Genomic DNA, 23,327 nt, shown 5'->3' with positions numbered 1-23,327 from the left:
TGGAGCAAATCATGAAAGAACAATGGATGAAGGTGGGTCATGAAGATGACAACCCAAAGCCTTATGTAGACCTATTCCTAAAAGGACAAGTGTACCTAGCACACTGATTGCATGGTTTCCTTGGGCTACACACAAAAGAGATCCCAAATTCCCATGTGGACCAGTAGAATAACAGGGGATGGCCACCTATCTGTTCCTGAGATATAAGAGATTTCACCTAAAGGCCTTCCCAAATTACCCAAATTCCCAGCCTTCAATTATCTGAACGATTGTACCAGTCCTTCCCCAGGAAACAAGGCAAAGTATAGAGTCTCTGCCACACCAAAGCCACCTGAATTGGCATCTCCTATCAACAGTTTAAGAATACTTAGAAATACCCAGAAGATAAGTGGTCTACAGAGACCCAGAGGTCAGGTCTGTAGGACTAGAGCACAAACTATATGCGTGCAATGCTTCTACTTGACTTGGAGAGGAGGAAGACTACATCTATTTCCTCAGAGAACAGTGATCACAACACCAACAAAATCAAAGTAGGGATTCTTAACTTTTGGAAAGGTCCAGCCTTGGCCTCTATCCATAAAAGACATTCCAACCCAACCAGTATCCCAGGCCCCAGAGCTCCTGATTTTGAACCTGAAAGGAAAGAGTGAGTGGAAATGCTCCACCATACCTGGTAAGCAACAGAGGCAACCATCAAAAAATAAAACACGTCAAGAGGACAGGCTGTACTCACTAAACTTTTCATGGAGGACAAAGATCATAAGCTTCATGGAACCCAAAAAGAAGATGTGGGAGATGGACATGGGTTGTAGATGCAAACAGCTGTAAGTTTGACCAGAACATATATGCCCCTATCATTGACACTTTGCATTAGTGTGGTACATTCATCACAATAGAAGAAAGAATATTAAAATATTACTTTCCAGGGATGAGCCTGGCCCCAGTGCCATAGGATCAACAATGCCATCCTGACCAAAGGCGGGCAAAAAGTGTAACAAATAAGTATCAGTGGCTGAGAAAGTTCAAATAGAGTCTACTCTAGAGGTCACTCTTATGCAAGTTTCAGTTAGACATTGCTACCTATCATAACTTGCCAAACCCCAACCAAAACTATTCCAGTCAATCCTAAAGAACACCTAGGGCAATATATAAGATTCTACAAATGTTCCATGCACTAGGGTAACTTTCCAGAAACCTACAACCTCCAGATGGGTCCCTGGACCAGATAAGTCCTGAAACCTAGAGCGGCCAGCCTCTCTAGAACATCAACTAGTTCCATCCCCCATCCCATATTATCAATAGCCCCTTCTAACATGAAAAAGTTAGAATTGGCATAGCCCAAATACCCCTAAACAGTGGGATAAAAATCAAAGGTGATAGTGGAGTTATACAGAAAGGTTGGGGTTTAACAAATGAGTATGATTGCTGAATTATTATATTGATATTTCTTTTAGTCTCCACTATCTTAGAGCAGCTAGAATTAAAAACCTAAAATTGTGGAATTGTAACCATACCAAACTCTGAAATTTGTTCTATAACTAATTGTTGTGATGTGCTTTGAAATTTATGGCTTTGTTGTATATATGTTATTTTTCACACACAAAAAAGAAAAAACATCAATTGTGATGATAAAAATATATATTTTGCTTCTAGCCTCCAATGTTCTGTAGCAGCTAGAAGAAAAATCTGAGATAATGGAATGGTAGCCCATGACAAACTCTGGGATCTGTCCTGTAACTATTTGTTGAAGAGTACTTTCAAAATTATTGCTTTTTTCTTTCTTTGCTTTGTATTATGTTAAATTTTACAATTTAAAAAATTAAAAATATATATTACTGTTAAGTATAGTCCACATTTTACATTATGTATATTTTCCCATATACCAACCTATTATCCACACCTTGTAATAGTGTCCTACATTTGTTATAATTCATGGAAGAATATTCTTATACTTTTACTATGAACCTCAGTCCATCATGCACAACAGAGTTCATTGTGTTACACAGTGCCATGTTTTATCTTCTTTCCTTCTAGTAACATACTAAACCCAAAACTTCCCCTTTCAACCACATTCACAGGCATAATTCGGCACTGTTATTGTGATACATCACCACTATCCCTTTCCAAATATTTACAATCAACCTAAATAGAAATTCTGCACAAATTAAGCATCAGCTTCCCATTCTCTACCCCCATTCTCTACTCTTTTAACCTATATTCTAGATTCTAATTCTGAGTTTGCTTATTATAAATAATTCATATCATTGAGCTTATACAATATTTGTCCTTTTGTGCCTGAATTATTTCACTCAATATAATGTCCTCAAGGTTCATCTATGTTGTCTCATGCATCAGGACTTCAGACCTTCTCACAGCCTAATAATAATCCATTGTATGTGTATTCCACATTTTGTTTATCCTTTTGTCATTTGGTGGACCCTTGAGCTGCTTCCAACTTTGGGGAATTGGGAATAATGTCACTATGAATATTACTGTACAAATGTCTGTTTCAGACTCTGCTTTCAGTTCTCCGGGGTATACATCTAGTCCTGAGATTGCTGGATCATAAGGCAATTCTAAACCTAACTTCCTGTGGAACCAGAAAACTCTTCCATAGTGGCTGCACCATTTTGCATTTCCACCAGAAGTGAATGAGTGTTCCTATTTCTCCACATCCTCTCCAACACTTTAAGTTTTCTGGTTTTTTTTTAATAGTAACCATTTGAGTAAGTGTGAAATAATATCTCATTGTGGCTTTGATTTGCACTTCCTTATTAGCTAATGATGTTGAGCATTGATTCATATACATTTTAGCCATCTGTCATCATCCTCTTTGAAAAAAATGTCTATATAAGTCTTTTGCCCATTTTTAAATTGAGTTATTTGGCTTTTTATTGTTGATTTGTAATATATTCTAGAAATTAAACATTATTGGATATGTGGTTTCCAAATATTTTCTCCCATTAAGTAGTTTGCCTTTTCATTTTCTTGACAGTCTTTTAAAGCACAAAAGTTTTTAATTTAGAGAAGGTCTATTTTATTCTACTTTTTCTTTAATTGCTTATGCTTTGGGTATAAAGTCTGAAAAACCATTGCCTACCACAAGATCTTTAACATGCTTCCCTACATTTTCTTCAAGGAGTTCTATGGTCCTGTTTTGTAACTTAGGTCTTTGATCCATTTTGACTTAATTTTTATAAAAGGTGTGAGTTAAGCATCTTCTTTCATTCTTTTGTATATGAATATTCAATTCTCTCAGCAACATTTGTTGAAGAGACTATTCTGTCCCAGTTGAGTTGGACTTGACACATCCATAGTCAAATACAATAGGCCATAGAAGCGATTGTTTATTTCTGAACTCTCAATTTGATTCAATTTTTCAATGTATCTATCGTTATGCCAGTACCATGTTGTTTTGACTACTGCAGTTTTGTAATATGCTTTAAAGTCAGGCAGTATGAATCCTCCAACTTCGTTCTTCTTTTATAAGGATTTGCTTTTCAAGGATTCTTGCCCACCCAAATAAATATGATGATTGGCTTTTCCATTTCTTCAAAGTAGATTGTTGGGATTTTGATTAACATTGTGTTCAATTTGTAAATCAATTTAGGTAGAAGTGACATCTTAATAATATTTACTATTGCAGTCCATGAACACAGGATATCCTTCCATTTATTTGTCTTCTTTGATTTCTTTTAGCAATATTTTGTAGTTTGCTGTTGTACAAGTCCTTTACATCCTTGGTTAAATTTATTCCTACATATTTGATTCTTTGAATTACTATTGTAAATGAATTTTTCTTAACAGATTGCTTATTACTTGAGTAAAGAAACACTACTGATTTTTCATGTTGACCTTGTATCTACCATCTTAGTAAACACACTTACTAGCTTTAATAGCTTTGGTGTAGATTTTTAAGGACTTTCTACATATAGGATAATTTATCTGAAAGCAGTGAAATTTTACTTCTTCCTTTCCAATTTGGGTGGATTTTATTTCTTTTTATTGACAAACGCTCTAAGCAGAACTTCTTTCACAATGTTGAATAAAAATGGTGGCACTGGGCAACCTTGGCTTCTTTGAGACCTTAGAGGAAAAGCTTTCAGTCATTCACAATTGAGTACAATATTAGCTGTAGATTTTTCATATATGCCTTTTATCATGTTGAAGAAGTTAACTTTTATTCCTATATTTCAAAGAGTGTTTATCAAGAAAGGTTGCTGGATTTTGTCATGCCTTTTCTGCATTAATCAAGATGATCATGTGATTTTCCCCTTCAATTTGTTAATGTGATATATTACATTAATTGATTTTCTTGCATTGAACCAATCTTACATTCCTGGATAAAACCTACTTGGTCCATGGTGTATAAATTTTTAAATATGCTATTAGATTAGATGTGCAAGGGTTTTGTTGATGATATTTGCATATATTCTTGAGAGAATTTGGTTTGTAATTTTCTTTTCTTTGACTATCTTTATCTGGCTTTGGTATTAAAGCGCTGTTGGCTTCAAAGAGTGAGTGAGGTAGTGGTCGCTTCTCTTCAGTTTTTGGAAAAATTTGAGCAGTGTTGATCTTCTTGGAATGATTAGTAGAATTCACCTGTGAGAATATCTGGTCCTGGGATTTTCTTCATTAGGACGTTTTTGATGATTGATTCAATATCTTTACTTGTAATTGGTCTGTTGAGGTCTTTTATTTCTTCTAGAGTTGGTGTAAGTTGTTTGTGTGTTTCTAGAAATTTGTCCATTTCATCTAAGATGTCTAACTTGTTCGCATACAGCTGTTCATCGTATCCTCCTATTATCTTTTTTATTTCTGTAGTAAGTACCAAATCCCCTACTCTCATGTCTAATTTCACTTATTTGCATCTCCTCCAATTTTTTTGGCAGTTTAGCTAAATATTTGTCAATTTTATTGATCTTAAAGAACTAACTTTTGATTTTGTTAATTTTCTCTATGTTTTTTCTCAATTTCAGTTATTTCTACTCTAATCTTTGTTATTTCCTTCCTTCTACTTGCTTTGGGATTGGTTTTCTATTCTTTTTCTAGTTCCTTCAGGTGAGTAGTTAGTCCTTTCATTTTAGCTCTTTCTTCCTTTTTAATGTAGGCATTTAGAACTATAAATTTCCTTCTCAGCACTGCCTTTGCTACCTCCCATAAATTTTGATATATTGTGTTCTTATTTTCACTTATCTCAAGATATTCATTGATTTCTCTTGCAATTTCTTCTCTGACCAACTGACTAAGTGTGTTGTATAACCTTCATATGTATGTGAATTTTCTTGTTCTCTGCCTGTTATTGGTTTCCAACTTCATTCCATTTTCATCAAAAATGTACATTGTGTATTTTCAGTTGATTTAAATTTATTGAGTGTTTTTTTTGTGACCCAACATGTGTTCTATTCTTGGGAATGATCCAAGAGCACTTGCAAAGAATGTATCTCCTGCTGTTTGGGGTATACTGCTCTGTATATGTCTGTTAAGTCTGAATCATTTATCATAGTATTCAAGTTTTCTGTTTCTTTACTGATCCTCTATCTAGGTATTCTATGTATTGATGTGGGTGGTGTATTGAAGTTTTGCCAGTATTTGCCACATGTATTGGGGGGCAACATAGTTAGATGAATAAAAGTTTATGATTATTTCTTCTTGGTGGATTGCCCCTTTTATTAATATATAATGTCCTTCTTTGCTTCTTTTAACAGTTTTGCATTTAAACTCTATTTTGTCCAATATTAGCATAGCTATTCCTATTCTTTTTTGGTTACTTCATGTGGTATATCTTTTTCCAACTTTTCACTCTCAATCTATTTGTGTCTATGGGGCTAAGATGAATCTCTTGTAGACAGCATATAGTGGCATCATATTTCTATCCATTCTGCCAATTTGGTATTTTGTTTGGGTAGTTTAATCCATTAACTTTTTTGTGTGTGTGCATGGTCTGGGAATCAAACCCAGGTCTCCCTCATCAAAGGCGAGCATTCTACCACTGAACCACCCATGTACCCTTAATCCATTAACTTTTAATATTATTACTATAAATTCAGTACTTACTTCAGTCATTTTATCTTTCGAGTATATGTCATATCTTATCATTGTTTCTCTTTTACCCTTTTAGCTAGCCCTCTTAATAATCTTCCTCTCGACGCTCTACTCCAAGCCTCTCTGTCCTGTATTTCTCTTTCAGCCTGCACAGCCCCCTTTAGTATTTCTTGTATGTCAGTTCTTTTATTGATGAAATCTCTATTTTTTGTTTATCTGTGAATACTTTAAACTGTCCCTCATTTTTGACGGACAGTTTTGCCATATAAAGAATTCTTGGCTGGTAGTTTTTCTCTTTCAGTACTTTAAATATATCATATCACTACCTTCTCACCTGCATGGTTTCTGATGAGAAATCAGCACTTAATTTTATTGAAGATCACTTGTATGTGACAAATCACTTTTCTCTTGCTGCTTTTAAGATTCTCTCTGTTTTTGGCATTTGACATTCTGTCTAGTATGTGTCTCAGAATAGGTCTATTAAGATTTATTCTGTTTGGCATATGTTGTGCTTCTTGGACACGTTACTTATGTGTTTCCTAAGTGTTGGGAAATTTTCCACCATTATTTCTTCAAATATTCTTTCTGTTTTTCCTTCTCTTCTTCTGGGACACCCATGACACAATGTTTGTTCACCTAATGACATCATTCAAGTCCTTGAGACCTTGCTTGATTTTTTCCATTCTCTTCTCTATCTGGTCTTCTGTCAGTAAGATTTCAATTATCCTGACTTCTAATTTGCTGATTCTTTCTTCTGTCTGTTCATCTGCTGTCGTTTGCCTCTCATGTACTTTTAATGACTTCTATTGCACCTTTAATCCCTATAATTTCTGCTGTATTTCAAATTCTTCTTAATGCTCACTGAATGTCTTCCTAATATCCTTTATCTCTTTAGTCATATTTTGTTTCAACTCCTATATTGGAGTTAGGAGATTTATTTGAATGTCTTTGATTAGTTGTTCCAAATTCTGTGTCTCCTTCAAAGTTTAAATTCGTTCCTTTGACTGGGATATATCTTTCTATTTCATAGTATGGTTTATAACTTTTGGTTTATAACTTTTGGCTGCTCATTTGATTATCTTGATGAATTTACTCTAAAGGTCAATTTTTCTCTTTCTGAGAGTTTCGTTATTGATTAGCTTTGTGTTAAGGCTCTTCTTTTATGTTTGGTTCAACTTATTCCAGAGCTTTAGAATTGCCTGCATTTAATTGATCAGATTTTTCAACTCTTCCTTAACTTTGATTCTTACCTTGGATTTGCAGCAAAATTTTTAAGGTTGCACTACTTGTGAAATTATCTTACTCCCATGTGAAAGTATTCTTTCCTCTGTTTCTTCTCCAGGAATTTTGATCTGTTCTGCTTGTTTTTATTTTGCCTCTATAGTTATTTTTACACTCTTTTTATTGTCTCTGGCTGCTTTTGCCTAAAGGGCAAATTCTGGGTGTAAGTTTATCCCAGAGAAAGCTTTTCCCAAATCAGCATTTTCCAGCCAAAATAGGGCCATGAATCCATGATGGGAGCACATACAAGCTCTAAAAAGCCCTGGGGAGAAGGCCAGGAAGTCTGTTTGACAACTCCCTGAAGCTGTGATTTCATGGACTGCTCTGAAAATGGCACCATTCAGCAAACTGTTTCCTGCAGCCCAAAGACACAGCCTTGAGTCTGTGTCCTTAAACTTCTACTGCCCCTTCCCCTGTTGGAGGTAAAGTAGAAACAAAGGCTGCAGTCATCTTTGTCCAGGTTGAAACAATAGCTCAAATCTGGGACCCAGTGATCCAAATGCACTGATCAACAGCTGTGATCAGTGCTTGACCATGTCCCCTACCCTCTGTTTTAGGTGTGCTGGTTTGAAAGGATTTATGTGCCCTAGAAAAGCCATGTTTTAATCTTAATGAATCTTAGGGGAGCAACTGTTTCTTCTAATCCCTATTCAGTACTATAGGTTGGAAACTTGATCAGGTTATCTCTATGGAGATGTGACTCACCAAATTGTGGGCATTAACTTTTGTATAGAGGGAGATGTGACTCTACCCATTCCAAATGGATCTTGATTACTTTACTGGTATCCTTTAAAGAGGAAGTATTTTGGAGAAAGTTTGAGAATGATGAGAGCAGCAGAGACATGAGAACTACAGCGTCTACCAGCCAGCAACCTTTGGCAATGAAGGAGAAGCCCCCTGGGGGAGCTTCATGAAGCAAGAGGCCTAGAGAGGAAGACAGCAGATATTGCCATGTTCATCATGTGCCTTTCCAGTTGCGAGAGTAACCCTGAACTTCATCAACCTCTTTTGAGGGAAGGTAACCTTTTGTTGGTGCCTTAATTTAGAAATTTTTATAGGCTTGCTTTAATTTGAACATTCTCATGGCCTTAGAACTATAAACTTGTAACTTTATAAATTCCCCCTTTTAAAAGACATTCCATTTCTGGTATATTGCATTCCGGTAGGTAGCAAACAAGAACATAGAGGAGGAGGATTTTTATGTCCTTTATGTCTGCCAAAGCCAGTTAGGGCCTGAATTTTGAGGTGGCCCAACTAGAGAGTGGAGAATGGGCTCTGGCAGCCACAACAGAGTGGCTGGTCTTAAGTGGAGTTCCTCAGCCTCTTCCCTGCTCTTCCTTGAATGCCGTACAATATTCTATTGACCTTTAGAGCCCCAGAGTTGTTTCAGACAGTTCTTGCCTGTTTATATTAGCTTCTTTGGAGGAGGACTGAGTCCTGGATCTCCTTTTCTACCATCTTCCCTGTAAGTCACTCTTGATCTATTTTTTTAAAAAAGTAAATATACATATGTTCATATAAGTGCACAGAGATCCATCTGGGCAAGAACTCCAAGGCTTTTAATGAGATTATGAGTGGGTTCTTTTCTGACATATTTTTATTTTTTGATGTTTCTACAATGGATATATATGTCTTTCATAATAAGCAAAAAAAAATTTTTCAAAAATTAAATAAATATGTAAAAATGGCAGCATTGTTGTGTCAATATGCCCAGGAATTGCATCAGTATAACTTCAAATAGAAAATTTTTCTGATCCAGATACTAGTTATAGGGTGAAGAAAATGTATGAACTAGGTATACATTTTTTAAAAGGATGCCCATGATAAGGCAAGTTAATTCCTTAAATAGAGAATTATGAAAGGAAATTTGCATCCAGTCAGTTATCAAGCTGCCAGTATCACCTGAGCATTTGAGAATGTGTCAGGCCCATTGCAATGCTGTCTTCAACAGTGAACAATCATATAGGGCTGTGGGCAATCAACAGGAAAGGTGCCCATCTTTATTCCCACCCCTGATGAGAACATCTTCAGACACCTACTTCCGGTTGGGAGCAGAAAGAAGGAAGGAATCACATTTCACAGAGCTCAAAAGTCTCTGTCCACATTCTGGGTCCAGATCCACTTGAAGGAAAAGTCCAGCATCAGAATTTCTTTTATCTTTTTTTCTTTAATTTGATAAGCTTATATGTTGGTGAAGAAATATTCAGAAGTGCTGTTGGTTCCCAGCTCTTGGGTTCAAGTATGCTTCACAATCTAAGACACCTATATTAACACCAACACCCTAGTTCATTCAAACTGCCATGAGTGACCTCTTAATAATCTGTCTTCTGGACAGAAAATCACTCAGACTCAAGCCAGTCTTTGGCTCCAACAACACAACCTGCCCCCAGGACATGCTGTCCCTATAACAGTCCAGGATTCATTATTATAAGCTTTTCAGACTTCATATTCTTGTAAAAGAGAAATGAAAAATTTAAGGGAGTAGAATTTATTATCAAATATTATTAAACTTTCTAAATTAGTAAATTCACCAACCCTTTTTTCAAAAAAGAAGGGCATCATGCCTATTACTTGCCTTTTCTGCCTCTAAACGTCAGGCCTCAGGCAGATCTTGGTCCATTCCTAAGCACAAGCTGTTCCAGTGACCTAACTCAGCCTGACACCCTTCCTTACCAGCCTTCCAGGATTCAAGACAATAAACTCTGCTTATTTCCTTCTCTCTCCATCTGGGTTATGTGCTCTTTAGAGCATGCCTAGTATGCCTCTAATGGAACCCTGATGCCAGTGCAGTGCCTCTGTTTACAAACATGCTCATCTTCCCCATGGGACTATCTCAGGAGAACAGGAACCACCTCTGCCATTCCTCTCTCCTCCCTCTCCAGATTCTCGCACAGAACCTGGGCAGCCTGAGTGCTCAGAAAATGCACATTGAATTTCATGAATTAATTAATGAATTGATGAATGATAAATTGTAGGGATCCAACAAATGATTGCTGATTGATATATTTTAATCCGAGCTCCACATTTTCAAATCAAATGCAACTTTTTCAATGTACTATTAATTACTCAAAAATAGTCATGTTTTATAAACTGATTTTGTAACTCACAATTTTTTAATTAGAATCAAAGTTTTCCCTTTTCACTAGATTGTTTACTGTTGATGCCCTGACTCAGCAAATCAGAAAATTCAGATATGAAAAACTTTAGCATTTATTTAGTTTAAGCCCTTCATTTTATAGATGATAAACTGGAAATCCAAAGAGGAAATGTGATTTGCTGTATTGCCCAGCAACTTAGTTTAAACATTTTGTTTGAACACAAGTGGCAGAGCCATTTGGGTACGGATTACCTTACACCCAGCAGCATTCTTACCGTACTTTTGAAGCTTTTCAGTAAGTTTGTCAACATCTATGTGCAGCTGGCTCTCTATAAAGTGTCTCAGAAATTTGTTTCTCAGGGCTTCCTAAAAGGGAATAATATAGTTTAACCAAAAGTATTCCATCATTTCACTTTATTAAATAATACTTACTAGATTATTCTAAGTTTCATTATACCAGAAAAAGACACATAAAGTCAATCCATTTAAAAGAGGTTCTAAAGCATATAATAAATAGTAGGATAAAGTTGATAAGGATTCTATCTTGAAAAATGAAAATACCAGTTATGATCATTGAGGTTATAACTGTAATTATGCACCAATACTAAAAGCAATGAATCAAGTATTGACTTCTTGGTAAAATTTTCTAACAAAATTATATGGTGACAATATATAAGGTCCTTTACTTCATATTGCATTATTCATAGATCAATTATGTAAAGAAGGATTGATTGTTGCAAGAACACTGAAGAGGGTTTTATCATTTTCCAAGACCCATTCTTATCCTCTGATATTAAAATCATTCTCTTTGTAAGCATCATTCACTTGACCATTTGTATAATTCTTCTCTCATTATTAATGGATCTAACTTTACCTCACTTGTCACTGGTTTGACTATGGGGAGTTCTCCAAAATATTTTTCATCAACTTAATGAAATCCTGCATCTTTATTTTACAGAATTATTTGCATTGTACTATCATGTATTTGCATCATCCAACAATCAGCAAGAGACTGAGAGTAAAAATATTGATGCAATGAAGCTAAACTCCCATACTAAGTCAAGGAGGGATATTTGAATGAGGACTAATTTTGGAATTCGTCAGCTCATTAGAGAATATTTATGTGTCTTCATGACTTTTTTTTTACCATACAACCTTATTTTTAACTCAGGAGGTTCAGGGCAAAAACTCAACTAAAAAGCACCTTCTGTATTTGGCTCTTTTATTTCTCACATTTGCTTCATTAATTTTTTTTATCTTGTTTAAGAGTGATTTTATTTTGAAACCTGTACATTCACTTTTGGGGGGAATTTTATTTATCTTCTTTAATTGGATCTTAGGCCATGTACAAGACTCCACAACATCTGCACAAGGAAATTACTTTTGTCTTTCACTGATGAATAAAGGAAGGTAAGACAAAGTTATACCCAAGGGTCCCAAATACCCCATTAAGTGGCAGAATAAGGCTACAAATACATTCTACCCAAATCCAAAAACACTGCAAATTTTCCATGAACGCCTGGTCCCAGTGCTAAGAAATAAAGCATCAATTACTAAGCTTTAACCTGTGTCAGGTAATAAATTCTTCGAGTGATCTAATTTTCAAAATAACTACTCGGTAAACTATAAACTTCTCCAAGAAACTTTGCACAATTCTTGAGACAATGAATTGGGTACACTTTATGTATCCAAAGTACTTTGCATATTCTCAACTTGGCACTTATCATATTGCAGGTATTTATGGGTACTTACCACAAAAACTTTCTGAAAGACTTACTGTTGTGGTATTTATGTAGGTAGCGGAGAAGCTTAGCCTACCTATAGGTATGCCTAAGAGTTACTTCTGGAGGACCTCTTTTGTTGCTCAAATATGGCCTAACTCTCTCTAAGCCCAACTCTGCATGTGAAATCATTGCCCTCCCCTCTATGTGGAACATGACATCCAGGGATGAAAGTCTCCCTGGCGACATGGAAGATGACTCCCAGGAATGAGTCTGGCCCTAGCACCGTGGGATTAACAATTCCATCCTGACCAAAATAGGAAAAGAAGTATAACTAATAAAGTATCAGTGGCAGAGAGAGTTCAAATAGAGTTGAGAGGTTACTCCGGAGGTTGCTCTTATGCAAGCTTCAGTTAGACCTTGCTACCTATCATAACCTGCCAAACCTCAACCATGACCATTGCAGCCAATCCTAAAGAAAACCTAGGACAATATATAAGTTTCTACAAGGGTTTCATGCATTAGAATAACTTTCCAGAAACTTACAACTTCCAGATGGGTTCCTGAACTAGTTAAGTCCTGAAATCTAGAGGGCCTAGCCTCTCCAGAACATCAGATAGTTCCATCTTCCTAACCCATATTAGTGACAGACCCTTCCAAAATGAAAAAGTTAGAATAACCAAAGCCCCAACACCCCTAAATAGAGGGATAGAAAGATCAAAGCTGAAGGTGGAGTTATATAGAGAAGATAGGATTTAGCAGATGAATATAATTGCTGAATCATTAAATGGATATTTCTTTTAGTCTCCAGTATCTTAGAGCAGCTAGATGTAAAAACCTAAAATTGTGAAATTGTAACCCATGTCAAACTCTGAAATATGTTCTATAACTAAGTGTGGTGCTGTGCTCTGAAATGTATTTCTTTTTTATACATATTTTATTTTTCACAAAAAAGAAAAGAAAAGTCAATTGTGATGATAAAAAAATATTTCTTCCTTGTAGCCTCCTATATTCTGGAGCAGTTAGAAGGAAAAATATGAGAGGATCTTATGGCAGCCCACGATAAACTCTGGGATCTGTCCTATAACTACTTGTTGAAGAGTGCTTTGAAAACTACTGCTTTTTTCTTTCTTTGTTTTGTATATATGTTATATTATACAATAAAAAGTTAAAAAAGAAACCTTATCAAAGCCTTATGTAACTATGTATATACATTACATAGTAACATATGTACTATCTGATCCGTTATAGAAAAAATTAGTTGCTCCCTGCATTAACAGATTAACCAATCAACAAACAAATAATAATAATAATAACAAAGACAGCTAGCATTTATATAGCTGTAGCAACCAGCAGAGTAAGCATCGAAGATCACCAACTACAACAAATGTAACTGACCAGGGCCCCACTGCTATGCTCTGAAATCCATTTCCCTGAACTCCATGGCCAGTTCACGTGGAGAGCTCTCCTTCCACCACAGGCTACCCTGAGGCAATGACTGGGCACAGAAGTGATCCCACCTAAGGCCTATTCTTAGGAGATGCAGGACTCCTCTGATACCTCACTTTAGCTAGATGACTCCCTGACAGTCTTGTCCAACATTCATTAAACTATCTGGGATACCTCTACTCAACCATCCCCCCCGCCCCTTTCATTCTGGATCACACTTGTTTTACTGTCTGACGACCATCTCCGCCTTCTCTGGCTCCTTCTCTTTTTCCTCTGAAAGATATTTCCCATAATAAAACACTCACATATGTAGCTGTTTCTTGGCATCTGCTTTTTTGGAGGACCAGGACCAACACAGTAGCATTTGCTCTGTGCCAAACACTATTTCAATTGCTTTTCATACTGTGATCGTTAGGTTCTGGCATCAACTTGGTCAAGTGATGAGGCCCAGTTGTGGTCAAGCAAGCACTGGCATGACTATTGCTGCAAGAATATTTTGTGGCTGGTTGATAAACCAGAAGGCTGGTGTATTAAAATCACAGTTAGTTGATTGTGGTTAACTAAGGTGTGTTCCATACCAGTAAGATAATCCAATCAGTTGAAGGGTTTTAAAAGAGAAGAGAGACTCCACTGCTTCTTCAGCCAGTGAGCCTCTCCTGTGGCAGGAGTTCATCCAGACACTTCGTCAGAGCCACCAGCTTCACAGCCTGCCCCATGGATTTTGGACTCTTCCAGTCCCACAGTTGCGTGACCCGCCTGTATAAATCTCATATTTACAGATCTCTCCTGTTGGTTCTGTTTCTCTAGAGAACCCTGACTAATGTACATATCTTAGCTCATTTATACCTCATAACTACTATTATCATCCTCATTTTACAGATAGGAAATTGAAGGCACAGAGAGATTATGTGACTTGTCCAAAATCATGCAGCTGGTAAGGGACCAAGTTGGGCATGAGAGCCAGGCAATCTGGCTCCTGCATCCATGTCCAAATTACCTTGTTATGCTATTCCTTTGGCGAATAAGAAATAAAGCAAAAGAAGTATAAAAATATGAGCATCTTAAGATCTGAGTTAAGTTACAATTTCACAAATGCCCAAAAGTTTATTGAGTGACCTACTTTAAAACCAGAGCTTTACAATCAATAATTGTCAATTATTAACTGACAATAATTGTCTGAAGAGTTGCCACATTTTAAACCACAGCCCACTTATTTCTAACATATTAAGTTGTCAATACAAAATATGAGGAAACAGTAATTGATCATTTGAACCGACCCACAGTTTAAAAATATGGAAATCATCTGAAAGGCACTGAGTTTTAATACAGAATTTAAAAGGAGGTAATATAAAAAGTTAATTCTTCTCACAATAACATCTTGCATAAGTAAAAACCCTTGATAATTTACAAAATGTTCTCACACATATCCAATTTAATGTCAGCATTAATGGCCAATGGAGAAATCATGCCAACTCAGATTTTGTAGAACCTCTTAAAGGACCTTTTTTCAGACATATGTGAACCGGCAGGTCCAGCGACCCATGGTGACAAAGGGAGCCAACACTCACCTGGAGTTGGTTGAGCATCTGGACATTTCCACTTTTCTGAAAATCACTGGACATTTTCAGCATTGTCTCTGATAAAGCCTTTATCTTGTCCACAAAATAGAAAGTATAATTAGCCTGAAAAATAAAGCATATTTAGAAATGTCTGATTCAATTAAATACTAAGTTCTGGAGAATTGTCATGCTATAACCATTACTGTGAGGTGGTGAGCACTGTAAATGATTTGGCCACCAGAGGGAAAATCTGCTGTTTTCTCCTGCAGATGGGCTGCTGGACACCTAACTAGACAGTGTGAAAAGTCCCAATGCTGTTATGACTAAGTGAAGATTCTGAGGCCTCTCTTGATTCTCCATCCACATGCCTCCTGCCTGTTTATCCCAGAGGTTAGCATGGTGTTAAGCACAGGATATGTTCCCAATACATATTGGCTAAATAAAATGATGTTTGCCAGCATTTCTACCTCAGAAATATGTTCTCAATTAGTACCTATTTGTTTTATGATATCTAATATTATTGAGGTTAAAGGAAAACTGGTTTGTTGACTCATTTATTGCTACTGACTGAGTAAATTGGCTAGAGACTTCGGTACAAGAATTTAGCATCATAAAAATATTCACAGTTACTGACCTACAAGAAGCCCAAATTTTTTTTTCTCAAGATAAAAGGTCTCTATCCTAAGGAAATAATTTCATTGAAATATAAAGCCATATCTATGAAGATGTCGACTGTAACATTATTGTATTTTTAATACTGAAAATAATGATAATGCCCAACAAATGAAAATTAAGAAGGGTATTGAGGTCCAACCACATCTGTCAGGGCCCCCTACAAATACCCCCTGTGACCAGGAGCTGAAGAACAGCTGTCCCCGCAGAGAGAAGCCCCTTCCTTGGATGATTCCTGCTACCGACCCAAGCACAGAATATGAACTCTTCAGTATAGAGCTGAAATTCATTGGCATTGCTGCCTCTTTTCCACCATGGTTCTGCTCTCTCCCCAACTCTACTTCACCGCTGGATCCTTGAAACTGTAAAGAAAAGCTGTAGCAAATGTAAACCTCCCCCTTCTGCCTTCATATGAACATGAAAAATTAGGACAGAGCTCATACAGTTTCTGTGTTTTTTGCCAACATTGGGCAAGCAAGATCATCAATTTCTAAGGATAAACAAGCAGTGGAAAAATATTGGTGGTTGGACAAAAAAATCCTTCTGCTCAACATATGAAGCCAATTTATGAATCAGAATACATTTCTTCATTTGAAACTGATTTAATGAAAGACAAAAGAAAAATGTAGAAAATAGCTACTTTGTATTTTCAGCAAAATTCAAGGAGACTGGAGAAGAGAGTCATGAAGAAGAAGGAAGAGGAGGAAGAAGTGGAGGAGAAGGAGGAGGAGAAGAAAGAGCCATCTGACCTGAGGAGATGCTAGGTGAAGAGGCTACATGAAGGCAGAACTCTTGGCTGCTGAATTAAAAACAAACATGGAAACAGACTGAAAAGTATTCTAGAAATGGCAGTAGAGCAAATTACAATAAAAGACAAACTTGTGGACTTCCAGAGAAGATGGCGGCTTAGTAAGACGTGCGGGTCTTAGTTCCTCCTCCAGAAAAGCAACTAAAGAAACAGAAACAATACGAAACAGCTCCCAGAGTCACGACAGAGACCAAAAAGACAGCGTACCCCATTCTGGAACAGCTGAACGGGCAGGGAGAATCTGCTGCGGTGAGATACCTGAGGGGCGCGCGTTTTCCTGGCCGGGGCGGCTGGCGACTGGGGTCCCCTCCACGCACGTGGCTCCCCGGTCTGACTGGGAACGTTGGATAGCCGGGCCCTCCCGTCACGCTTGGCGTTTCGGGCCAGCTGGACAATTAGGATCGGCACTCTCCCAAGCCGCGGCGGCCAGCGACCCCCCCCTCCACGCGCGGTTTCCCGGGCTGACTGCCGTGCAGACAGACGAGCGCCACGAGCACCACCTACTGGGCAGGAAAAGGAAAACAGAGCCCAGAGATTTCACAGAAAAAGCTTTCAACCAGCTGGGTCCCACACCCAGGGAAATCTGATCAAATGCCCAGACACCAGCAGAAAATAATGGATGACGCTCAGAAAATTGAAGATATGGCCCAGTCAAAGGAACAAACCAATAGTTCAAATGAGATACAGGAGCTGAGACAACTAATGCTGAATATACGAACAGAAATGGAAAAATTCTTCAAAAACCAAATCAATAAATTGAGGGAGGACATGAAGAAGACATGGGCTGAACAAAAAGAAGAAATAGAAAATCTGAAAAAACAAATCACAGAACTTATGGGAGTGAAGGACAAAGAAGAAAAAATGGAAAAAACAATGGATACCTACAATGGTAGATCTAAAGAGACAGAAGCTACAATTAGTGAACTGGAGGATGGAACATCTGAATTCCAAAAAGAAACAGAAACTATAGGGAAAAGAATGGAAAAACTTGAGCAGGGGATCAGGGAACTGAATGACAATATGAAGCGCACAAATATACGTGTTGTGGGTGTCCCAGAAGGAGAAGAGAAGGGAAAAGGAGGAGAAAAACTAATGGAAGAAATTATCACTGAAAATTTCCCAACTCTTATGAAAGACCTAAATTTGCAGATCCAAGAAGTGCAGCGCACCCCAAAGAGAATAGACCCAAATAGGCGTTCTCCAAGACACTTACTAGTTAGAATGTCAGAGGTCAAAGAGAAAGAGAGGATCTTGAAAGCAGCAAGAGAAAAACAATCTGTCATATACAAGGGAAACCCAATAAGACTATGTGTAGATTTCTCAGCAGAAATCATGGAAGCTAGAAGACAGTGGGATGATATATTTAAATTACTAAAAGAGAAAAACTGCCAACCAAGACTCCTATATCCAGCAAAATTATCCTTCAAAAATGAAGGAGAAATTAAAACACTTATAGACAAAAAGTCACTGAGAGAATTTGTGACCAAGAGACCAGCTCTGCAAGAAATACTAAAGGGAGCACTAGAGTTGGATACGAAAAGACAGAAGAGAGAGGTATGGAGTAAAGTGTAGAAAGAAGGAAAATCAGATATGATATATATAATACAAAAGCCAAAATGGTAGAGGAAAATATTATCCAAACAGTAATAACACTAAAAGTTAATGGACTGAATTTCCCAATCAAAAGACATAGAATGGCAGAATGGATTACGACCCAGCAATACCACTGCTAGGTATCTACTCAAAGGACTTAAGGGCAAAGACACAGACGGACATTTGCACACCAGTGTTTATAGCAGCATTATCTACAATTGCAAAGAGATGGAAACAGCCAAAATGTTCATCAACAGACGAGTGGCTAAACAAACTGTGGCGTATACCTACGATGGAATATTATGCAGCTTTAAGACAGACTAAACTTATGAAGCATGTAATAACATGGATGGACCTAGAGAACATTATGCTGAGTGAGTCTAGCCCAAAACTAAAGGACAAATACTGTAAGGTCCCACTGATGTGAACCGACATTCGAGAATCAGCTTGGAATATATCATTGGTAACAGAGACCAGCAGGAGTTAGAAACAGGGTAAGATAATGGGTAATTGGAGCTGAAGGGATACAGACTGTGCAACAGGACTAGATACAAAAACTCAAAAATGAACAGCACAATAATACCTAAGTGTAATGTAACGAGGTTGGAACACTGAATGAAGCTGCACCTGAAATATGGTTTTTTGTTTGTTTGTTTGTGTGTTTGTATCTTTTGTTTTTGTTTTTTTTCTTTTTCCTTTTTATATATATATATATTATTAGTATTATTATTTTAATTCTCTTCTCTATATTAACATTCTATATCTTTTTCTGCTGTTTTGCTAGTTCTTTTCCTAAATCGATGCAAATGTACTAAGAAATGATGATCATACATCTATGTGATGATACTAAGAATTACTGAGTGCATTTGTAGAATGGAATGATTTCTAAATGTTGTGTTAATTTCTTTTCTTTTTTTTGATTAATAAAAAAAATTAAAAAAAAAAAAAGACAAACTTGTTAGATAGTTCCAGCACCCAGAGGAGAGCCACAAGATAAAAAAAGAAGAAATAAAAATCAGAGTCATCTAGGACAGATGCAAAAGATCCAGAGTAAGTAACTGCTGAATGAAGAAAACTTGCAATCACTGGCAAAATTCCCTGAATCTGCAAATTTAAAGACTGTGTCTTATAATAAGCAAAATTATTAAAAAGAGACCAGTAAAGTAGAATAGGAACATAGCACAATTGAATTTAAATCGGTATCAAAGCAAATGAGATTGTTACAGATTTAGATTGTTAAATTTTAAGTCCCAGGGTAACTACAAAGAAAATGTTGGAGAATATGCAAGCTCATAGAGACAGAAAGTAGAATACAAGTTGCCGGGGTGGGGGAAAGGAAAGTGGAGTCTTAATGCATAAAAAATGTTGCATTTCTGTGGGGAGGTGGGAAAATTCTAGTACTGGAAGGTGGTGTGGTTACTGTGACATTGTGAATGTGATTAATCCCATTGACCGGTATGCTTGGGAGTGGTACAGATGGAAGAATTTATGTTGCATATTTATGCTTACAATTAGAGAAAAAGAAGAAAGAGCAACTAAAGAGACAATGACAAGTAAATGCAATACTTGTTACTGGATGGGATCTAGCAAGGGAGGAGAAAAGACTCAAAGGGACATTAATGAAACATACAAAAACTGTGGAATGTAGACCATAAATTTAATATCAATTTTAAAATTCTTGAACTTGATAGCTGCACATAAGGCAGTTACATAAGTGAATATATTTATTCCCAGGAAATGTGTGTGGCGATATTAAGTGTTCAAGAAACATGATGAATACAACCCACAGCAAGTCTTCAGAAAATGGACTGATAAATAGAGATAGATGGATAGATAGATAGATAGATAGATATAGATAGATAGATAGATAGATAGATAGATAGATAGATAGATAGATAGATAGATAGATAGAGATAGAAAATGTTATGGTAAATGTGGCAAAGGGTTAGAATAGGTGGTAGCTGCAGGGGTAAGTGTTTCTTGGTGTTCTCTATATGGGGGTTGTGTTGTTTTTGTAACTTTCCTGAAAGTTTGAAAGTATTTCAAAATAAATTTTTTTTTTTAAGTCAAATGCCGAACAGGTCTTGAAAACTTTGGAATTTTAATTAAAATAAATACCACAAGCATCAAGGAGTAGACAAGAAACCTCTTGTGGTAGTTAGCTCCATGTGTCCATGTGGCCAGGTGAAAGTGCCCAGATGTCTAGTCAGGCAAGAAATAGCCTGACCATTTCTGCCAGGACATTTCGGGGACTTAAACCATCTGTCTGTTGATTGCATCTATGACTATTTACATCTATGATCAATTGAGGAGAGTGTCTTCCACAATGAGAGAATCTGATCAGTTTGATTTAATAGAGTTGGCTCAATGTATTCCAATCACTTGAAGACTTTTAGGAGAGAGGCAACAATTTCATCTCTATTTCAGCCTGCAAGTGTCTCCTGGGAATTCATCAAAAACTTTCATCATTGTTGCCAGTTAGCCGTCTGCCCTATGGAATTTGAACTCATACATCCCACAGCTGTGTGAGACATTTTTATAAAATCTCATTTTACAGATATCTCCTTTTGGTTCTGTTTCTCTAGAGAACCTTGACTAATACAGCTCTTAAAGGGGAAGAAAAATTAAACTAGTTTCAGATGTCTTCTCTGCAAAGTTGAAAGTCAGTAGGTAATAAAGCAGAATCTACAGAGTTTTGAGGGGAAAATCTCATAAAACAAGAATTCCTGTGTAACAGTTCTTGAAATGACAGAATTATAGAAATGGAAAACAGATCAGTGGTTGTAAAGACTTAGAGATTGGGAGAGGAGGGTTGGGGGGGAACAAGTTGTGGTTATAAAAGCAGAACATGGGGTGTGAGGGGGTTCCTTGTGGTGATGAAACTATTTTGTATTTTGACAGGGAGAGGATACATGGGTCTATATACATGGTAAAATTACTTAGAACTAAATACACACATGCATACACAAACACACTGAGACTAACATAGTAAACTGGGGAAATCTGATTAAGATAAATGGATTATATCAATAATAATATCTTGCTTGGGATTTTGTACTCTAGTATTGCAAAATGTTAACATCAGGGAGAGTGAGTGAAGGCTCATGATATCTCCCAGTATTACTTCTTATAAATGTATGTGAAGCTACAATTATCTCAAAATCAAAATTTAATTTGTTTTAGAAAGGACATAGAAGCCTTGTTGAAGAGGTGTCACTGATCCAAGAGGGGATAATCTGAGCATCAAAAAGAATAAAAATGGCAAGGGTCTTAAATATATCGATTGGTTTAAATCCATAGGTTCATAATAATATTATTTATAAACTGATAAAAGGTTCTAAAGGAAAAGGCATTCTAAAGGAAAATGAAGAGGTTCAGAGCTTAGAGCATCACTGGAAAGTGGGTCATGATTCTTTGAATCCCATTATTAAAGTCTCATTTTCATTTTTAGTTCATTAGAAGAAATAATGTGGGGTTTGGTTTTATCTATATAACATCTGCTGCTAGTATAGCAGCTTATTTTAGAAACTGTCCTAAATCTTTCTTATTTGCAGAAATTTTTTTGTTTAAAATATAAAAAAACATGAAATGTTGCCTAGATAACAGCATGAGATATTAAATCTGGGTTTACTTTTTTCTGTTATATCCATCATTTTCTAATTTGTTTTTCTCTCTACGCTCCTCCTCATTCAGACCTTTTGTTTATTGCTTGAAAGGAGGACAAGGCCAAGGAATGTAAAAATGTGGGAAGGAAGCAGAGATATTCAGAGTAGATAAAAGACAGAGGGTTCTTTGAGATTTGTCCAGAATCAGATAGAAACAAAACTGAAGAAGGGAACATTTCTCCTCCCCACAACCCCCTTCCTACAGAGAGAGACTTTTCACTCCCCATCTTGGCAGGAAGAATGGGAGAGAAAGTGGAAGGTCACTCTTTAGTCCCAGAAACAAAAGGTACCTGTGCTTGACTTTCTCCAGAAAAAAAACATTCCTGGCTGGGCATCTAAGCAGAGGGGGCATTTCTGCCTCCCCGAGATTTGAAAGCTCATATCTAATGCCTGGAGTCCTTTCAGACGGATGCACACATTCAGTCTAATACGAAACGATGAGGTAGAAAGATTTCCTGGGCTTTTACTCTCCACTAATTTTTTGGTATGCTCCCTATAATGTGGTAAATTGAATCACATACCCCACATAGACATGTTCAAGTCTTAACCTCTGGTTCTGTATGTGTGAACTCATTTGTAAATAGACTTTTGAAGATATTATTAGTTAAGGTTGCCCAAACTGAACGAGGGTGGGCCTAAATCCAATATGGCTGAAGTCCTTTCAAGCAGAAGAAATCTGGGTACATCTAGAAGCCAACCAACCTCAAGGAGTTCTGTTAAGGCAGCACCAGAGTGTTACAACTCTGGTAAAAAAACACGGCCTGGTGATACCTAGATATTAAACTTCTAGCCTCCAAAACTCTGAGGCAAAAAATTCCTGTTGTTTAAGTTAACTAATGTGGTATTTGTCATAGCAACCTCATAATATAAGACTATACCAAATGGCAAGTTTTAAAGGGGTTTCATATAAAGGTCTTCTCTTTTTCTTCTCTGTTCTCCCAGATTGCAGCTCCTTGTTGAATTTCATTTAGTAGTAAATCTAGGAGTTCAAACTAATTCATCTATTCCTTTTTAAAGCTGCATATTTTTCATTTTATGAATGTACCAAAATTTACTTAGCCAATCTCCTTTTGATGGCCTTCTTGTTTTCACATGCAAATGCATATTTTTATAATTTTGATAGTTATTTCCAAAATGGCCTCATAGATGTTACATTAACTTACTCCCATGAGCAATGCCTCTATTCCAACACCCTCAACCAACACAATGCGTTATCAAATTTTGGGCCTTTACTATTCTGATATTTAAAGCAAAAAGGTATTTCATTATTTAGATTATCATTTCTCTGTGAATACGTTTGTTCAGTTTTCCATGTTTAAGGACCGTCATGTTTTCTGGTTTTCTTTTTTACTTTTTTAACTCTAAGTTTATGTTCTTTTGCCCTTTCTTCTAATGGGCTAGTGATCTTTTTTTTTCTAATTAGCTAATTAAAATGTT

The 23,327-nt window shown here is 36.7% G+C and overlaps 1 protein-coding gene across 1 annotated transcript in view; it reads right to left on the bottom strand.

The window, feature by feature from the left end:
* ABCA13 (ATP binding cassette subfamily A member 13) overlaps positions 1-23,327 on the bottom strand; it is a 442,652-nt gene that overhangs the window by 281,300 nt on the left and 138,025 nt on the right. Inside the window, 2 exon segments of the mRNA XM_077118896.1 lie at positions 10,699-10,789; positions 15,162-15,275. Of these exon segments, the coding sequence (XP_076975011.1) occupies positions 10,699-10,789; positions 15,162-15,275 (205 nt within the window).

Source organism: Tamandua tetradactyla, chromosome 1 (genome assembly GCF_023851605.1).
Source record: "Tamandua tetradactyla isolate mTamTet1 chromosome 1, mTamTet1.pri, whole genome shotgun sequence".
NCBI classification, from domain to species: domain Eukaryota; kingdom Metazoa; phylum Chordata; class Mammalia; order Pilosa; family Myrmecophagidae; genus Tamandua; species Tamandua tetradactyla.
Note: the sequence above shows the minus strand (reverse complement) of the source record. Positions and strands in the feature narration are given on the sequence as shown.